The sequence below is a fragment of the Podarcis bocagei genome (genome assembly GCF_964188305.1).
Source record: "Podarcis bocagei genome assembly, chromosome: 4".
NCBI classification, from domain to species: Eukaryota; Metazoa; Chordata; class Lepidosauria; order Squamata; family Lacertidae; genus Podarcis; species Podarcis bocagei.
The window spans coordinates 20,982,279-21,002,633 of NC_138128.1; the positions used below are offsets into that span (position 1 = coordinate 20,982,279).

General features: G+C 44.8%; 1 protein-coding gene and 1 long non-coding RNA gene across 2 annotated transcripts in view; one reads left to right on the forward strand and one right to left on the reverse strand.

The window, feature by feature from the left end:
* Window positions 1-12,411, reverse strand: part of LOC308585186 — a 42,949-nt gene extending 30,538 nt beyond the window's left edge. Inside the window, exon 1 of the long non-coding RNA XR_014007129.1 lies at window positions 11,373-12,411. This is a non-coding gene — a long non-coding RNA (uncharacterized lncRNA). The remainder of the gene's footprint in view (window positions 1-11,372) is intronic.
* Window positions 12,412-13,303: 892 nt separating this feature from the next.
* On the forward strand, window positions 13,304-14,086 carry ARL14 (ARF like GTPase 14; the record flags this gene model as incomplete). Its single annotated transcript, XM_081190698.1, has 1 exon — window positions 13,304-14,086. The coding sequence occupies one exon, from the start codon at window positions 13,304-13,306 to the stop codon at window positions 13,874-13,876; it is 573 nt and encodes a 190-aa protein (XP_081046824.1). The 3' UTR covers window positions 13,877-14,086.
* Window positions 14,087-20,355: the final 6,269 nt, after the last annotated feature.

The window sequence follows — 20,355 nt, forward strand, 5'->3', positions numbered from 1 at the left end:
AGAAGCTAGCAAGGAAAGCAAAGTCCTTCCCGGCAGCCTTTTATATAACTGGGTGTTTCTCTCCCGGCTACTCCATTTTTTATCCCTCCCACTTAATTTACGGGTCTCTTCCTGTCAGCATTCTTTGCGTGGATACAGAACATGCTAATTCCTTATCTAGGCTTGTTAGAAAGTGCAAGGTGTGCCATGTTTTATTTAGAACTTTTAGGTTGGGGTTGGGGTTTTTTTTTGTACTTTAACGAGTTGGTTACTCCAGTTCTGGCAATGCATCTCAGTGCCTCCCTTTGGCTGGCGTCATTGTGGCTACATAAGCAACAGCACTCAAGAGAACTGAATCAGAATACAGTGGTACCTCAGGTTAAGTACTCAATTCGTTCCGGAGGTCTGTACTTAACCTGAAACTGTTCTTAACCTAAAGCACCACTTTAGCTAATGGGGCCTCCTGCTGCTGCCACGCCGCTGGGGCCCGATTTCTGTTCTCATCCTGAAGCAAAGTTCTTAACCTGAAGCACTATTTCTGGGTTAGCGGAGTCTGTAACCTGAAGTGTATGTAATCTGAAGCGTATGTAACCTGAGGTACCACTGTATAGGATGAAGACGGACTCAGTAAGAGTAGGAGGACAGTTTAGCATATAACTGATTCCTAAATATTAGGTTTTGTGTATTTATTTTTCAATTATGTTTCAATGTTTTTAACATATACAGCCAAAACACTGTACTGTATTTACAACATCCAGGTTCGATCTGCCATGGATGCTTTAACTGAGATTCCTGCATTGCAGGGTGTTGGACTAGATCAAGGTTCCTCGACTCGGCCCTCCAGATGTTTTGAGACTACAATTCCCATCATCCCTGACCACTGGTCCTGCTAGCTAGGGATCATGGGAGTTGTAGGCCAAAAACATCTGAAAGGCCGAGGTTGAGGAAGCCTGGACTAGATGACCCTTGGGTCCCTTCCAACTCTCCGTTCCTATTAACACAATTTCGTCTTTTCTCTTATTTTTGTCGACTTCCCACCCCCCTTTTTCCAGGGAGCTGTTTTTTTTCCTCTCCTTCTGCTGCACCCTATCAGATTGTATTTATTTTTATATGTACCACTAATGTGCCAAAACGGCTTCTAAGCCATTTGCAGCTATAAGATAACACAGTAAGAATTTGAACAGGAACATTTAAACATCCTTTAATCAGAACATACTGTTGCATGCCTCTCCAAGCGGTGCAAGATTCCAGGGGTTTCAGACGCAGACCCAGGGTTTATGTTTCCTTTTGGAATGTGGCACAGCAGAGTCTCTGGTGTCTGTATGATATAGGGTTTATTTACACATATATACAGCCTGAGCCTGCAATAGAGGGTTCACAGTACTGACCTGCCAAAGGGGTCTTGTTTCTCCCATAGCCTCAGCCTTGGATTTAATTAGAAATCAGTAATCGCTCCCCAACTTGCTGCTTTACTTCTGGCCCACATCGCTGCAAGTCAAATCTAAACTGTGGTTTTGTCCTCCTAACTGGTGCCACCTCTGTGTTACACACTGATAATCATCAGGCCATGGAACAAACCGTCACGGTTTCTGATGTGATCACAGAATGTCCCTCTTTTCCTTGTTGTTGTTTAGTCGTGTCTGACTCTTCGTGACCCTATGGACCAGAGCACGCCAGGCACTCCTGTCTTCCACTGCCTCCCGCAGTTTGGTCAAACTCATGTTAGTAGCTTCAAGAACATTGTCCAACCATCTCGTCCTCTGTCGTGCCCTTCTCCTTGTGCCCTCAATCTTTCCCAACATCAAGGTCTTTTCCAGGGAGTCTTCTCTTTTCATGAGGTGGCCAAAGTATTGGAGCCTGAGCTTCAGGATCTGTCCTTCCAGTGAGCACTCAGGGCTGATTTCCTAAAGAATGGATAGGTTTGATCTTCTTGCAGTCCATGCGACTCTCGAGAGTCTCCTCCAGCACCATAATTCAAAAGCATCAGTTCTTCAGTGATCAGACTTCTTTATGGTCCAGCTCTCACTTCCATACATCACTACTTTAACTATACGGACCTTTGTTGACAAGGTGATGTCTCTGCTTTTTAAGATGCTGTCTAGGTTTGTCATTGCTTTTCTCCCAAGAGGCAGGCGTCTTTTAATTTCGTGACTGCTGTCACCATCTGCAGTGATCATGGAGCCCAAGAAAGTAAAATATATCACTGCCTCCATTTCTTCCCCTTCTATTTGCCAGGAGGTGATGGGACAAGTGGCCATGATCTTAGTTTGTGTTTTTTTTATGTTGAGCTTCAAACCATATTTTGCACTCTCCTCTTTCACCCTCATTAAGAGGTTCTTTACTTCCTCCTCACTTTCTGCCAAGATGTGAAGGAAATAAGTAGCTCTCCTATCTTTAAAAGACATCTGTAGGCAGCCCTGTTCAGGGAAGTTTTTAATATTTAATGCTGTATTGTTTTTAATACTTTATTGGGAGCCGCCCAGAGTGTTTGTTGTGGGGGAGGAAGGGAAAGGAGAATGTTAGCTGCTTCGAGACTCCTTAAAAGGAAGTGAAAAGCAGGATATCAAATCCAAACTCTTCTTCTTCTTCTTATTATTATTATCAAAGTTGTGTCATCTTTTCCTTAGAATTTCCCTAGTTTCATCAGAGAAATGTTGGAGGGTATGGAGTTATGCAATCCCCAAGCCAAGGAGATAAGTAACTAAGCAACTTTCAGAAGACATCTGGAGGCAGCTCTGTATAGGGAAGTTTTTAAAATGTTTTATTATGTTTTTATATATGTCGGAAGCTGCCCAGAGTGGCTGGGGCAACTCAGTCAGATGTGCAATGTATAAATATTATTATTAATATTATTGAATATGATGTCCCTGTTTTCATGAGCAAAATATTGGAGGGTATTCTCACTGTGTAAGAAGAAGCACAACCTATGAATAGGGAAGAGACCTTTAGGGAACATCCAAACGGGCCCTTGGACTGGCATTCTAAGTCCAGTTATATTCCAGTGTGCTCTTCCCTCTCAATCCCTTTTTCCTGTACATCATCTGTTGTAGGTTGTAAGTCAAAGGGCATGGCAGGGCCTGCCTGCTTATGAGACATGGTGAGGCAAGCAACTCTGGCTGCAGATTTGAGCTCTTTTTGTTCCCTTTCCTCCTTCAGCACACAGGGTAGGTCTCTGAAGGAGGAGGCGATGGTGGCAGGGTGTGTGTGGTTTATTGTTTTGCCTCAAATGACAAAACGTACTGGGTCTGCCATGGGGCAGGGACTGTCTTATTACTGAATTTTGTAAGTGTGACATATTTTGGGGTGACCTGTGAGCTTTTGAGCCCTGTGTTGGAGCCAGGATGGTTTGGTAGATTCCTGAGTAAAAGCCAGGAGGATGAGCGAGATATTGAGTGGGAAGGAGAGCTAGAAGATAGTAGCATCCATACCCTATTACGGTATTGATATCAGTATGTATGTATGTATTTTTTCATGTTCTTTTTAAAAATATGCTTTTTATTAGTTTTCTTAGTTAACAAACACACAGAAGAAATTAACAAAAATGATAAAATAATAACAACAAAAACATCCATGCATCCATAAATCCATACGTTCTTACAAAAGAACTTAATGCCACCATGTTCTTAATTCCCAATTCTTTAGCTTCCCCAATAGACTTCCATCTTCCTCAAAGCAGGTCTGTCTTATCTGTTCAATAAACTGCTTCTTTAATCATTTCGTCATTCTGTTATCTGAATACTATACTTATTATCCATATTGTGGTTTGCAAAGATTAATCAAAGCATGTCCAGGTTTTAACTTGAGGGCACTGTTTTTTAAAATATTATTTATAAATTTCCCGCTCCTTTTTGAACTTTAGGTTTGGTTGTCTCCTAATTGTCTCCATCATTTTTGCCAGTTCAAGATATTCAAATAATTTATCCTGCCATTCCTCTTTTGTTGGTACTAATTCTCCATTCCAATTTCTGGCAATTACTATTCTTGCTGCTGTTGTAGCATATAAGAATATTCTCTTTTTTCATTTGGAATATCTGAATCTAAAATGCCTAAGAGGAAGGCTTCTTGTTTCTTTTCTGAAAGTTTGCTTAAACATTTTTTTCAATTCCTCATATATAACATCCCAAAAATTCTTAATTTTTTTGCAACCCCACCACATATGAACAGTGTCCCCTCTGCCTGTTTACACCTCCAGCACATATTACATCTCATTTTATACATTTTGGATAGTTTGCTGGGAGTTATATACCACCTGTAAAACATCTTCAAAAGATTTTCTTTTAGTGTATAACAGGCCGTAAATTTCCATTCTTTATTCCATAATCTTTCCCATGCTGATAGTTGGATATTTTCACCAAAATATTTTGCCAACTTAATCAAATCAGTTTGTATTTATTACCCTTGTATTGATTTCTACTCATTTTTTGTATATTTCTGTAGTACTTGTTTTTTAAAATTTGCTGTACACTGCTTAAGATTTACCGTATTTTTCGCCCCATAAGACGCACTTTTTCCCCTCCAAAAATGAAGGGGAAATCGGGGTGCGTCTTATGGGGCGAATGCCTGCAAGCCTCGCGCGCCCGGCAGGAGGTCCCATCGGGTGCGCGAGGCTTGGGGCGGCAGCCTGTCGCCCGAAGCACGGGGAGCCCTCTGGAGGGCTCCCCCTGCTTCCGGCGAGTGTCTGCAAGCCTCGCGCACCCGGCAGGATGTCCCACCGGGTGCGCGAGGCTTGGGGCGGCAGCGGACTGCTTGCCCGCACAGCGGACTGCTTGCCGGGATGCAGAAGCTTGGCGCGCGCTGAGCTCAGCACGCCCCAAGCTTCTAGGGGCGCGCAAGCAGTCCGCTGCCGCCCCAAGCCTTGCGCACCCGGCGGGACCTCCTGCCGGGTGCGGGAGGCTTGGGGCGGCAGCGGACTGCTTGCCGGGATGCAGAAGCTTGGCGCGCGCTGAGCTCAGCACGCCCCAAGCTTCTAGGGGCGTGCAAGCAGTCCGCTGCCGCCCCAAGCCTCGCGCACCCGGCGGGACCTCCTGCCGGGTGCGGGAGGCTTGGGGCGGCAGCGGACTGCTTGCCGGGATGCAGAAGCTTGGCGCGCGCTGAGCTCAGCACGCCCCAAGCTTCTAGGGGCGCGCAAGCAGTCCGCTGCCGCCCCAAGCCTTGCGCACCCGGCGGGACCTCCTGCCGGGTGCGGGAGGCTTGGGGCGGCAGCGGACTGCTTGCCGGGATGCAGAAGCTTGGCGCGCGCTGAGCTCAGCACGCCCCAAGCTTCTAGGGGCGCGCAAGCAGTCCGCTGCCGCCCCAAGCCTTGCGCACCCAGCGGGACCTCCTGCCGGGTGCGGGAGGCTTGGGGCGGCAGCGGACTGCTTGCCGGGATGCAGAAGCTTGGCGCACGCTGAGCTCAGCACGCCCCAAGCTTCTAGGGGCGCGCAAGCAGTCCGCTGCCGCCCCAAGCCTTGCGCACCCGGCGGGAGCTCCTGCCGGGTGCGGGAGGCTTGGGGCGGCAGCGGACTGCTTGCCGGGATGCAGAAGCTTGGCGCGCGCTGAGCTCAGCACGCCCCAAGCTTCTAGGGGCGCGCAAGCAGTCCGCTGCCGCCCCAAGCCTTGCGCACCCGGCGGGACCTCCTGCCGGGTGCGGGAGGCTTGGGGCGGCAGCGGACTGCTTGCCGGGATGCAGAAGCTTGGCGCGCGCTGAGCTCAGCACGCCCCAAGCTTCTAGGGGCGCGCAAGCAGTCCGCTGCCGCCCCAAGCCTTGCGCACCCGGCGGGACCTCCTGCCGGGTGCGGGAGGCTTGGGGCGGCAGCGGACTGCTTGCCGGGATGCAGAAGCTTGGCGCGCGCTGAGCTCAGCACGCCCCAAGCTTCTTGGGGCGTGCAAGCAGTCCGCTGCCGCCCCAAGCCTCGCGCACCCGGCGGGACCTCCTGCCGGGTGCGGGAGGCTTGGGGCGGCAGCGGACTGCTTGCCGGGATGCAGAAGCTTGGCGCGCGCTGAGCTCAGCACGCCCCAAGCTTCTAGGGGCGCGCAAGCAGTCCGCTGCCGCCCCAAGCCTTGCGCACCCGGCGGGACCTCCTGCCGGGTGCGGGAGGCTTGGGGCGGCAGCGGACTGCTTGCCGGGATGCAGAAGCTTGGCGCGCGCTGAGCTCAGCACGCCCCAAGCTTCTAGGGGCACGCAAGCAGTCCGCTGCCGCCCCAAGCCTTGCGCACCCAGCGGGACCTCCTGCCGGGTGCGGGAGGCTTGGGGCGGCAGCGGACTGCTTGCCGGCACGCAGAAGCTTGGCGCGCGCTGAGCTCCGCACGCCCCAAGCTCCTGGTGTAGCGCAGCGCACCTGGGGGGGAAATAAAAATTTTTTCCTTTATTTCCCCCCCTAAAATCTAGGTGCGTCTTATGGGCCGGTGCGTCTTATGGGGCGAAAAATACGGTATTTTGTATATTCAGCAGTACAGAGGTAGTCTAAAATAAAATTAAAACAATAATAAATTCTGGGAACCTTTATCGGGCAAAGAGTGGGCTACAGTATTAAAAATTACGTTTATCAGGTCTGCAGTGGTTATTGACTTAATGGGAGTTGTATTCATTCAGATATTTAAAAGTCAGGCACGGTGCATGTTGCAAACTTGATTAGATTATTGTGTAGCCGAATTTTAAATCTTAATGCCTTATTTTCATTTGTTGGGGGCCTATGTCTCATCATAATTCTGGCCTGATGGGACAAGTTGCATTTATAATTTTACAAGATCACCTCGTGCCACAGGTTTGTTCAAGGAGAATACAAGTAGCAGAGTTTGTAAGCGACAGATCACAAAATGTAATTTTGGACTTTGATCTGAGAGACATACAATATCTTTATTGTCATTGTCCCATGCAGAACAATGAAATTGAAAAACTACATAAAAACATGATTCAGTTGGTAGCTTGCTTGCCAAGATGGCCTTGAACAAATACTTCAGCCTATAAAGTTTTCTTTATCTGAAATAGGACTTTTAGGAGGAGTACCGGAACGGATCGGTATCGATGCTCATTGTCATTTAATTGCCTCATAAACAAATCAGGAAGGAAAATTCTCAAGATCAGACATAGTCTAACCACTGCATAGATTTGTACAAGCAAATCAGGATGAATGCTCAGTAAACTGGTCATCTGGAACAGTCCATAGAGGAATGCCGGTTGAGGCTTCACAGGATATTGAGATTAGGAAGTGTTATTACCCTTCTTGAGCCTCAGTGTTAAGAAATAGCACTATTACTTGCAGCTATTCTTCTTTACTAGCTGTTTTACCTTTCTTCCATTTGATTATGGAGGCGCTTTATTGTTGGTTTACCAAATCACTTGTATGTATGTATGGTTGCGTGTCAACTTTAGAAATAATATTACAGTTGTACCTTGGTTTATGAACTTAATCCATTCTGGAAGTCCGTTCTTAAACCAAAACTGTTCTTAAACCAAGGTGCGCTTTCTCTAATGAGGCCTCCCGCTGGCGGTGCCCTTCTACCATTCAGATTCTGTTCTTAGACCGAGGTAAAGTTCTCAAACCGGGACACTATTTCCGGTTTTGTGAGGTTTGTAAACCGAATCGTTCTTCAACAAGAATGTTCTTAAACCAAGGTACCACTGTATAGCCGAACTTCTAGTCCAGAGCTTAGCAACTTAGCAGTGGCTCCTCCTAACCATTAGGTCCTTCTTTCTTATTTTCAAAGCTGCCTCAGCAAATCTCCTGTCTGGTTTAGAGCTAGATGGATGCAGGCATGCAGTTTGTTGTTGTTTAGTCGTTTAGTCGTGTCCGACTCTTCGTGACCCCATGGACCAGAGCACGCCAGGCACTTCTGTCCTCCACTGCCTCCCGCAGTTTGATCAAACTCATGCTGGTAGCTTCAAGAACACCATCCAACCATCTCATTCTCTGTCGTCCCCTTCTCCTTGTGCCCTCCATCTTTCCCAACATCAGGGTCTTTTCCAGGGAGTCTTCTCTTCTCATGAGGTGGCCAAAGTATTGGAGCCTCAGCTTCACGATCTGTCCTTCCAGTGAGCGCTCAGGGCTGATTTCCTTCAGAATGGAGAGGTTTGATCTTCTTGCAGTCCATGGGACTCTTGGGCATGGGCATGCAGTTTAGTTATGGGTAATACTGTGCCCAGCTAAGATGTTGATTCAGAGTTTTTGTTGTAGGCCAGGAATCAGCTTCACCTGTGCACAACAGCCTGAGGGGGGAGTGACTCCACCTGCAACTGATCAGCCTTCAGGGATACGGAGGAGAAGGCTCTGATGATAACCAGCCGGCATCAACCTTCTTAAGCAGAGCTTCCAGCAGCAGTCAGACGCAGGTGACAACGCTTGTAGTTCCTGGCCATACCTTTCTGCTTCCTGCTGGTCTTGACCCCCTGATCATCAGATTCCCTGACCCCCTGGACCATCTGACCACGCAGATTGCTGTTCGCCCAACCCCAGGACAGCCCCGTGGTTTTCCACGGATCTGAGGGCAATGAAACAATCGTTGAGACAGCTAGAGCGCCGGTGGCGGATAACTCATTCTGAAGCTGACCGGACACGGGTTAGAGCTCAATGTCGAGCCTACCAAGTGGCGGTAGCGACGGTGAAGAAGACTTTCTTCACCGCCTCTGTTGCATCTGCAGAAAACAGCAGCAGGAGACTTTTTGAGGTGGTTCGCAATTTAGCGGAACCACCTGCTACATCGGAGCCCAGTACTGGCCACATGATCTCCTGCAATGATTTTGCAAAGTTTTTTGCAGATAAAGTCGCTCAGATTCGGGAAGAGGTAGACTCCACCGTGGGAGCAGGGCTGGGGCGGGAGAGTGCTAGAGTGCGGTCTAGTCAAGTTGTGTGGGATCAATTCAAATCTGTTACCTCCGAGGATGTGGACAGGCTGCTTGGACGAGTGAAACCAACCACCTGTCTCCTGGATCCTTGCCCATCCTGGCTTATAAAAGCTAGCCGGGAAGGGCTGGGCGATGGGCTTCGTGGGGTGGTGAATGCTTCCCTCCAGGAGGGAGCCTTCCCAGACCCGCTGAAAGAGGTGGTTATTAAACCGCTTCTTAAAAAAAATCTTTAGATGCGGCCACGATGGCCAACTATTGCCCAGTCTCAAATCTTCCATTCTTGGGCAAGGTGATTGAGCGAGTGGTTGCTGAACAACTCCAGGCACGCCTGGAAGAAGCGGACCATTTGGATCCCTTCCAGTCGGGATTCAGGCCTCATCATGGGACTGAAACTGCCTTGGTCGCACTGGTTGATGATCTCCGGCGGGCTAGGGACAAAGGTGAGAGCTGTTTCCTAGTTCTGCTGGATCTCTCAGCGGCATTTGATACCATCGACCATAACATCCTTCTGGACCGTCTTGGGAGCTGGGGGCACTGTCAAACAGTGGTTCCGCTCCTTCCTCCTGGGCCGTGTTCAGAAAGTGGTGGGGGGGATGAGTGTTCAGACCCCTGGGCTCTCACTTGTGGGGTGCCTCAGGGTTCTGTCCTCTCCCCCATGCTTTTCAACATCTACATGCAGCCGCTGGGAGAGATCATCAGGGGGGTTGGGCTGGGTGTTCATCAGTATGTGGATGATACCCAGCTCTACCTCTCTTTCAAATCAGAACCAGTGAAGGCGGTGAAGGTCTTGTGTGAGTGTCTGGAGGCAGTTGGAGGATGGATGGCGACTAACAGATTGAGGTTGAATCCTGACAAGACTGAAGTACTGTTTTTGGGGGACAGGAGGCGGGCAGGTGTGGAGGATTCCCTGGTCCTGAATGGGGCAACTGTGCCCCTGAAGGACCAGGTGCGCAGCCTGGGAGTCATTTTGGACTCCCACCTGTCCATGGAGGCACAGGTTAAATCTGTGTCCAGGGCAGCTGTTTACCAGCTCCATCTGGTACATAGGCTGAGACCCTATCTGCCTGCGGACTGCCTCGCCAGAGTGGTGCATGCTTTGGTTATCTCCCGCTTGGACTACTGCAATGCGCTCTACGTGGGGCTACCTTTGAAGGTGACCCGGAAACTACAACTAATTCAGAATGCGGCAGCTAGACTGGTGACTGGGAGCAGCCGCCGAGACCATATAACACCGGTCTTGAAAGACCTACATTGGCTCCCAGTACGCTTCCGAGCACAATTCAAAGTGTTGGTGCTGACCTTTAAAGCCCTAAACGGCCTCGGTCCAGTATATCTGAAGGAGTGTCTCTACCCCCATCGTTCTACCCGGACACTGCGGTCCAGCACCGAGGGCCTTCTGGCGGTTCCCTCACTGCGAGAAGCCAAGTTACAGGGAACCACGCAGAGGGCCTTCTCGGTAGTGGCGCCCTCCCTGTAGAATGCCCTCCCACCAGATGTCAAAGAAAACTACCAGACTTTTAGAAGACATCTGAAGGCAGCCCTGTTTTGGGAAGTTTTTAATGTTTGATGTATTACAGTATTTTTTAAAAAAATTGGAAGCCGCCCAGAGTGGCTGGGGAAACCCAGCCAGATGGGCGGGGTATAAATAATAAATTATTATTATTATATCTGACTTCAGATGTACCCAGGCAAGTAGATCTCAAAGTCTCTTCTAGTTTGGCTGGCTTCCCACTCCATTGAGTTCTGCACTTTGTTGCTCAGCAACGAGACTGTGGAGACAGTCTGGCCTCTTAAGGGCACATAGAAATATTTGAAGAACAAGAAAAGTAGTCACAATGGATCCCTACTTTCCACCCCCACCATGGTTTCCTCCTGAGTTTGGAATACAAGTGACAGAAGTACTAATGAGTGAACTGAATGCAGAACCAATCAGTTGTTTCCCCCCTCCCTCCATACTTCAGGTGTTCTAAGTATGTGCATATGTATGTATGTATTTATTTAATATCCTCACCCCCGGGAGCTCAGGGTGCTCTCTCCTCCTCATTTAATCCCGACAACAACCCTTTGAGGTAGGTGAGGCTGAAAGGGAGTGACTGACCCAAAGTCACCCAGTGAGCTTCATGGCCCAATGGGGATTCGAACCCTGGTCTTCCAGGTCCTAGCCCAACCCTCTAACCACTGTCCTGTATCCCCTGTATTTTTAGAGGCTAAGTGTACAATTATTATAATAGTCTAGCTTATTGATAGTAAACTATAACAGATTCTAAAATAGTGGGGAAATGCATCTGGGGAGCTGGCTTAATGACGATACTGGTTCTAGCCAGTCAGAGCTGTGCACAACCAACTACAAATTCGCAGGAATGGTTACCTTGAGCTCAAGCTGGGAAACAATAAGTAACTTTAAGTAAAACCTGGTGGCGGTGCTTCTACAGATTTTGCACCTGCAGGCTGAAGTCTGCCAGTTTTAGCTTTTAGTCCTTACATCTCTAAAAACAGATGTTGTAGGAATAGTTTTAAAACTGGGTAATTCTAAGCTGGTCTGCAAAAGTCAGGAAGCTCTTGGTTTGCTTACCCCTTGATAGAGGTGACAGATCCTCAGCAAAGCCCTCCAGCTCTTCCAAGTGAACTATCTTGTTTTGGTTATTTGCCGCTGTCTTGCTTCACCCTGCTTTCCGATAGCTTCCTGACCTATGACCACTTGGGTATCAGTCCTCATCTCTCGCAGATCTCTTGGAGAACAAGGGGCAAAGGGCAGTGATAGGTTATTCTGTTTAACTGTTTAAACATGCCTGATAACTGCAGCTGTTTAAGGTGGGGGGGTCCGGCTTTTTCAACTCGAGGGCCACATTCTCTTCTGGGGGCCACATGTTAGTGCTGAGGAAGATCAGTAATCTGGCTGCTGTGTTTCAGACCAGTTGCAGCTTCTGAGTCATTTTCCGGGGAGCCCCATGGGACGACTCAATGGCGCCATTGGGCCCTTACTTCACTGAAATATAGTGCACCCACCTCCTCCACGAATTCCCACAAACTACCTCATATTATCTTTTGGGGGACTTACGTGAGGGAAAACTTAATAATTTGGAGTCTCAGGCAGGATTTGTTCAAAAATACCAATAAAGAATTTATTTAACAAAGGAAGTTTATGACACAAGTGGGTGAAACAGGGTACTTCAGATTATGATGTTATTTCACTTCAATGCTTTCTCAGATGTTGCACAGCTGTTGCCGCTTAATACTTTGGTTCTTAAACAATACTTTGGTTCTTAAACACAGTGGTATTTTCTGTCAGTTACACACCCCTTAGACAACCCTACTCCTGAGGTACTCCAAGTAACAGACCCAAGGGATCACCACACCCCTCTTAACTGGTTTGGGAGTCTTCTCTTTTTGTAGCAGAATCTCTCCCCTCCTGACCGGAATGAGACCTAAGTAGACTGTCTCTTTAAAGCTTCTACTTCTCCTGGCTCAGGCTTAGCCTCCCAGTTAATTCCCGGCCTAATTACTCTTACAGGACACCACACACTGTCCTTCACACTAAGCTCAGAGACTCCTTTCTCTAGCTTGTGATATTTTCCTCATAGTGGATGTTTCGACCCAGAACCAACTCTCTCTCCTCTGGAACCTTGGCCAATTCTCGGTAGTGGCGCCTGCCCTGTGGAACGCCCTCCCAGCAGATGTCAAGGCAATAAAGAATTATTTTAGTTTTAAAAGACAACTGAAGGCGGCCCTGTTTAGGAAAGTTTTTAATGTCTGACACTATGTTCTTTTTTAATTAGGTTGGAAGCCGCCCAAAGTGGCTGGGGAAACCCAGCCAGATGGGTGGGGTATAAATAATAAATTATTATAATATTATTATTACATTAACCATTTGCTGGCAGGGAAAAAGAAAACACTTGGGGACTCAACCTGCCCAGCAAAACCAAACTTTTCCATCACACCCCACGTGTAGAGCACATCGCAATAATCCAATCTGGAGGTTACCAGTGAATGGAATACAGCAGCCAAGTTACCTCTGTCCCAAAGAGAGAACCTTTGGCCTCCGGGCCTCAGGTTCACCATCCCTGGTTTGAGTGGCATGAGCAAAGTCTAAGAAAGTTACAGGGTTAGTGGCTGATTAAGAGCATGCATTACAAAACTACACCCACCTACACAGTAAGAGAGACGAATACCCCAGAACACAAGAATGTGGTCATTATGTGCACCTGAGCTGTGACACTGGTCAACCTTTGGCTTATGTGACTGTTCAATTAAACTCCACCCTCCAGCTAGGCAGCCTAGGTTATATTTTAATCACATTCTGTTTGCACAGTGCAACAGCGATAAAGTCTGAGAACAAATGCATAAATGCTCTTATTCTTTTCACATAGCGCAAGCCTGGCCTTCTGTTTCTTCTTCCTTTGCTCACTGGAGAAACAAAGAAAGGCAGACGCGGCAAAAATGATAATCGTCAACTGAACGAAACAACTTTTGAGAAAGAAGAAGCAACAAGGTACTGTAGAGAGAATGGGCCTTGCAAACTCTAAGCAGTTTAAACAAGCCCAGATTCTAATGCTTGGGCTTGATTCAGCAGGGAAATCCACCCTCTTGTATAAGCTGAAATTTAATGATGTCTTCCAAACTTTGCCAACCATCGGTTTCAACGTGGAGATGCTTGAAACAGGGAAAGACATTGCCTTAACCATCTGGGATGTTGGGGGCCAACACCAAATGAGGCCTGCTTGGAGCAACTACTTGGAGAACGTGGATAGCCTGGTCTATGTTGTGGACAGCACAGACAACCAGCGGTTGGAAGAGTCAAAGAAAGAATTGGAGCTTCTTTTGAGGAATGAGAGGATTAAGAACGTGCCTGTGGTTGTGCTAGCAAACAAACAGGATCTTCCTGGAGCTCTAAGTGCTGAGGAAATAACCAGGAGGCTGAACATGAAAAAGCACTGCCACGACCGAAACTGGTACGTACAACCCTGTTGTGCAATTACAGGTGAGGGCTTATCAGAAGGGTTTCGAAAAGTGACGTCCTTTGCAAAATCCTGCATGAAATCTAAACAAGAAGCTTTTGCTCTTTTCAAGCAAGATTAACATACTCTATTGTGATGCGAGGGAGAACAGCCATGCAAAGCTGACTGGGACAGAAAGTCAGTCATTTAATGGAATATCTGGTGCTGCTTTTCGGACTTTTCTAAGACAGAACATATTTATCCCAAGCCAGTTTACTGTTTTCAGAGATACTGTTTTGCTGCATTTTAATGAATAAATGCAATTCCCAACTTCATTTCTTATGAAACTGCATAAAAGTGGACTGGAATGTTCTTGAAATTTTAAATATTTGGTATCAATAACAAAAGTGGTATAACTGCCAAAGTTGCTCAAGTTTATTAAATTTGTGAGGTCCATGCCTTTACACAAAATACCATAAAACATTATTAAAAGATAAACAATAAAATTATAAAAGTAGGCTAAAATTCATGCCATGCTGTCCCAGCAAGGAAACTACACAATAGACCCCACCATTCAGGGAAAAAGATACAGCAACAGGTTAGGAGAGCAATGGGAGGGACCTCACCGTTTCATCCAGGAACCATACCCTAGTTTTCATAGCCTTCACCACAAAGACCGCTACCACGTGAGAAATCCGTGGATCAGCGTCCACCAATAAAAACTTTACTTGGTCCTCAGAGTTGACTATTGATTTGGGAATAGTTTGTAACATCGCATCCCTGAAAGCCGAATAGATGGGACAATACAACATGTAATGTATGAGATCCTCTTTGGTTCCCATATAACAAGGACATATACGCTGCTCTACTGGGATTTTTGCGTATCTGCCTGACAGATAGGCCGTAGGAATGGTTTGAAAACGGGCCATAGTAAAGGCTCTCCGAAGAGTGGGATTGATGATATTCGCCAAATAATTGGCGCAGATTTTGACTGCTTTCAGTCGGGGAAACCAGTGGGAGGACCCTAGGATCTGTATTTTTGTGATATCTAACAAAGCGTCTCTCTCCAGGATCCATTTCCGGACTTTGTCCGGGCTCCACAGTTTAAGGATATTAAACTCCGGTAGGGTGTATCTAACCAGGATCTCAGATAAGTTTTGGTGCCAAGTGGTGTTCTTTTGAAAAGATACAAAGGCTTGTTTGGCCAATAAGGTGTTTGAAGTATTTGCAAGGTTGATGTAAAATCGTAGGAATCTTAAGTGGGCCCTGGCAGATACAGAGGGTAAACTGCCAAAGAAAACTATGCAACAGTTGACTGGAGAAAGTTTGAGTGCGGTCCGAGTTCCTGTACCTGCATGTTTTTAGCCTTGTTTCAAAGTGTATATAGTTAACCTAGTCTGCTTCCCAGTCAAACTCTTCCCTTAAATAAATCCTTAATATATTCACTTTCATATATATGAAAGGGTTATATTGGGAAGGGATAGCCTTCAAGTGTGAAGGGTGGATGAAGAGTAGTGATGTGAGGTGAGAATATTCTCCAGAGAATGTTCTCCACAAACTAAATTCTAATGTAAGAACCAGTTTTACAACCCACATTTTAAAAAATCTAGTAAATAATAAGTCAAGCTGTGATATTGCCAGTGTAACGAGTAATGATTTTTTAAAACCTAGTTAAATTACTGGGTATTGTGTCATTCACCATTGGCAGTTCTGAAATGTGAGCTACAGAAAACATTTTTTTAATATAGTTTTAAAACCACCATTCATTTAATTTGATGAACATTTGAATTCATATGTATTTCAGCTATATGTAATAGCCTTTTTTCTAATTTAGTGTGACCTTATTCTTAGCAATTTTATACCCTTGGCCATACAGTGTGATTTTTTTTTTAATACAGAAAGTAGCTTTAATGCTTTGTATACTTAAAGTACCTAGGCCTATACAATTATGTGTAACAGCATGTGAGGTAGCCTTGATTTAAACAGTTGATGTTTCTATATTTTTATTTAGTGCCAGTAACTGTTTTTTGCAGTGCCATTAAATAGTACAAGGTGCCATTTTCCAGAGATTGACAGATGATCAGTGTGAAACTGAAAGCTCTGTTACCAGTGGAGACGAAGATGGTGACTTATCCTCTTAAGATGTTTGAGGAGTCAATATAAATTTATAAACATTTGAGACTTGTTACTTAATGCCTATTTTTAAAATAAATTTCTTTCTTGTGACAATTTATCAGTTGTTATAATTATAATTTAAATATGTTGTGTGTTGCCTTACTTAAGTAGATAGTGATTTGCATTTCTGATGTTATGTAACTTATCATTACTGATTGTGTTTTATTTTATGGAAATAGCATTTATTTTAAACTTTATATTGATTTTATTAGTGTTGCACTGAAAATATTGTACCATGTAGATATGCTTATTAAAGAACGTACTCATGTAGCAGACTTGAGGGTTTTTTAATATTCCTTTTACTTTAAAAGCTACATTTCATACATGCACAACATCATTAGAATTCAAAGTTGATGGTAAAGATATGGTTAGTGGCAGGCTTAGTGATTAATGTGAGTCAATTTCAAGTTTGGTGCAAAAAAATATCAAAGAATGTGAATTCACTGCATTACCCCATTGTATCTGTACAATTTTTGGTTGCCATCTGAACAAGTTTACCCATGAATAAACATGTATATTAACTAATTATATAATTTTCAATGCATTAAAATTATATAATTTTCAATGCATTAAAATGAATATTCTCCTATTTTAAATGAAAATTCTCTAATATTCTCATTATTCTTGAGAATTTAACATCACTAATGAAGAGTACAGTGGTACCTCGGGTTACAGACGCTTCAGGTTACAGATGCTTCAGGTTACAGACTCCGCTAACCCAGAAATAGTACCTCGGGTTGAGAACAGAAATCACACAACGGCGGCAGGAGGCCTCATTAGCTAAAGTGGTACCTCAGGTTAAGAACAGTTTCAGGTTAAGAACGGACCTCCAGAACAAATTAAGTTCTTAACCCAAGGTACCACTGTATACATTATTTGCCTACTAGACCTATCACTCCCAGTCACAGTGAACTGGGAGTGAAGGACAATAGATTTGGGTCTCTAGCAGCCTCCGCCTTGCCCATCCCACCTCATATATGAATCTAGATAATGTTCAAAAGGGCTTACAAAAACGTTGCCTCATTGACAGTTGTAAGAATGCCCCATTCACCTGTTATTAGAGATGGAGAGAAATATTGAAGTATATTAATTACTCACGCTCCTTGATTTGTATCGCTGGAAAAAAGCCTGCTCTGTCTTAAAATTATATTTATCTTTACGAAACATATGTATGGCTTCAATGCATCTTATTAACAATCTGTATTTCAAGTTTCCCACTGATGTCAACAGTTCTAGGCTGTGCCTTTAAGGTTGAAATCTTAACTCGCTGCTTCATATTTCCCCCTCTAAGATTATGGAATACAGCCACGTTTTAAGGCATTATGGATGAATATAACAAAAGCAAGGATGCTGGATGGGTGAAGGTAAATCACAACAGATTTAAAAAAAAATAAATGTTATCGAGACAGGTTGAGAAAGCAATACGCATTGCCTAGAACTATAGAAATTCCCCCATTTACTTAATTTTAAATTGGATTCTAGATTACCTACATATTTATAGACATATTCTGTGCATGTACGCCTATTGATTTCATCCTTTGTTGATTGCCATCCTTTGAGACAACATGCACATAATAAACATTTAAAAAAACAACAACCACTGAGGCCTAAATCCCCAAATGAACAAAGCAATTAAGCAAGACTTAACTTTAGTCATTTTCTGATTTGGAGCACAATTAAGAGTAACTGAAGCCTTCCTGAAGCTATAAAATAAACGGCTTCTGATGAAAACAATTTAATTGGTTTTTTTGCTTGCTCTTTGAAAACATACAATCATGGGCTTTTTATCACAAGCTCATAAAAACTGAATTACAATTATTGTTGTGAATTTGGCCTTTCACTATGAGTTTACCTTTTGTGGCATCTGATTGGAAACAAAGATTTGACAAGTGGGTAAAAGGAGCTGAATTATATTTCTAGCTGAATTATATTTCTATAATGGTTTGGGGTTAGACTAAATTATTTGAGGGGGGATCCCCTTAAACCCTGTGATTTTATATGACAATATTCTGCAGAAAAAGGGGGGCAGCTAACATGGTCAAACCAATGACATCTAGCAGCTTGCTCCACTTTCAGGTTTGTTCCATGCAACGTAAGTGGCTTGTTAAATTTTATAATTGTTTTAAAGTGTTTTAAATTTGTTGTTAGCCGCCCTGAGCCCGGTTTTTGAACCGGGAAGGGCGGGGTATAAATAAAAATGTATTATTATTATTATTATTATTATTATTATTATTATTATTATTATTATTATTATTTATTAAAGAGGAGCTCACTTTTAGCTGCAGGCACTTCCAGACTGCCGCAAGTTTGTGGGTGGGATTCAAGAGTGCACAATTAATGCAATTTCAGCACTGTTGTGCAACAAACCCATTTCCCTGCCCTCTAGCCCCAAATAAGAATTGTGTTAAGAAACAAATCTGAAATGATGCCAAGTAAAAAGTCAACATCTTATAATCTCCACACAAACTTTGTGCAAACAAATGAGGGTGAATAAACAGGTCATTTCACGGATTATCAGTTCCCTTGGCTGGGATAAATCCTGCTTGTTTGCAACTGAACCCTCTTCCAAACTGACGAATCTGCTGCATCCATATTTAGAAGAAGGGATCCATTCCAAGAAGCAGACTTTCGAAGACTGGGGGAGAAACATTTCTTGCTTAAGAAAGCAGTCCACAGAAACTAGATTTTGAGAGTCGATTTTCAAACTCTTGTGTAATTTGCATCATGTATATATGTTTGTTCTCTTAAATGGATTGGGAATATTTGCACATCCCGTTAGACCAGTTTTATTACTTGGAGAGTCATGAAATGGTTTGTTGGAAGCTTTTGTTTCAGGTCCTTGAGTTAATCACACTGGGCTCAATCCAGTCCGCCGTAGATTTGGTATTCTTACACAGAAGGTTCCCCACAGGGAACCTGCCCCACACTCCTGCCAAGAGAATAAATCTGGGAAGTACACAGAAGGTTGGGCCCAGAGAGAGGCAGAGTTGGAATTCCTCATTCAAGGGGGCCAATCCCTCTCTTCTCATACTGGACCGGGAAAGCTGCCAGCAGATGCTAGGAGGAAGAGATTAACTGAGAGCTCAGGAATTTTAACTCTTGGTGGGAAGCCAAGGCAGAGGGGTGAAAGGAATTCTGATGTGACACATGTTGTAAACAAAAATCTGCCTTTTTTCCCTTATGGGGTATCCAAGAGCCCATATAGAGTCCTTACATAGGTTCTCTATTGGTAGGAGAAAATTACAGAGGCCAACCAGAGAATATTGAGAAGCAAAGCAGCTAGTAAGCCTGATCTTTACTGATCTGTTGCAACAGGGTCCTCACTCACCACATGCAGGAGGGAGGAGGAAACCAGAACCAAGGTGTGCCTGCCCTTATATAGACATTTTAAATTCCCTGCCCTGGAGCTCAAGACCACCCCTCCATACATCATACCTACATCACAGAAAAGGTGGTCTAAAACAGAAATTTGAATGTTGTTTATCTCCTCTGACAGGTTACCTGTTTAATGGTCACTTGATTGAATTGCCTGGGGAGCCTGGCCAGTCTTTTGTAATGATAAAAACTTAGTTCCTGAGCCAGGTCACAGGCTCACACCCTATTCATATCTTAAATGTGCCCTTAAGGCAGGATTTGTGAAGGAAAAGACAATGTGGAGGCTTTTCCATTTTCCTTTGACCTTGCAGAGAAAACATTTGGTCAGTTTGGGAATCAAAAATGGTTTCAGGTCGGTCTTCCTGTGCTGATCTATGTACGTGCTTGGTTGGTACACTTATGAACATTTAACATATTTCTAAGACCTCAAAATTCCTACCACACACAGCACCTCCCCAACCCTGAAACAAAAAACCCTGCCCAGAGAGGGCAATAGCAGAGTTCTGTTGAAGCAAGGAGGACCTCGCATTTTAGCACAAAACTTCATTTCGTTTCATCGAAACAGAACAAAACCAACTTCCTTTGTTACATTCATTTTGTCCATAGCTTATTAAAGACAACAACTCTATACTGTTGTTGAAGTTAAAAGGCCATTGTTCCTTGATTCCCAAAACCTAGGTACCTCCGCCCCGCCCTGTCGCTCCAACTGGTGCACAGTAACACAGTGGCTTGCTTGGAAACATCTTTGTGGAATGAGTCACATCTGTCCTGTAGCAGCAAGCTCTGGAATACAATGCCAATGTTTGCTGAGCAGTTCGTGCACATCCTAGGAAAAGGAGCACATAAAAGGGTACTGAACACTCCCATCTCCAGCGCAATATGGTGCTCTTCATTCGACATTAAGACTGCAACTCCCATCATCCGCAACCATAACCGATGGTAGAGCTTGATACGCTGGCAGGTCTCTGGATACACAGTAAATCAGCAAAAGTTTCTAACTCTTCGTTGTTTAATCGTGACAGCTAAAATACTTTTTACATCCTACGTTACACTGCTGAAACAAAGGTAGTG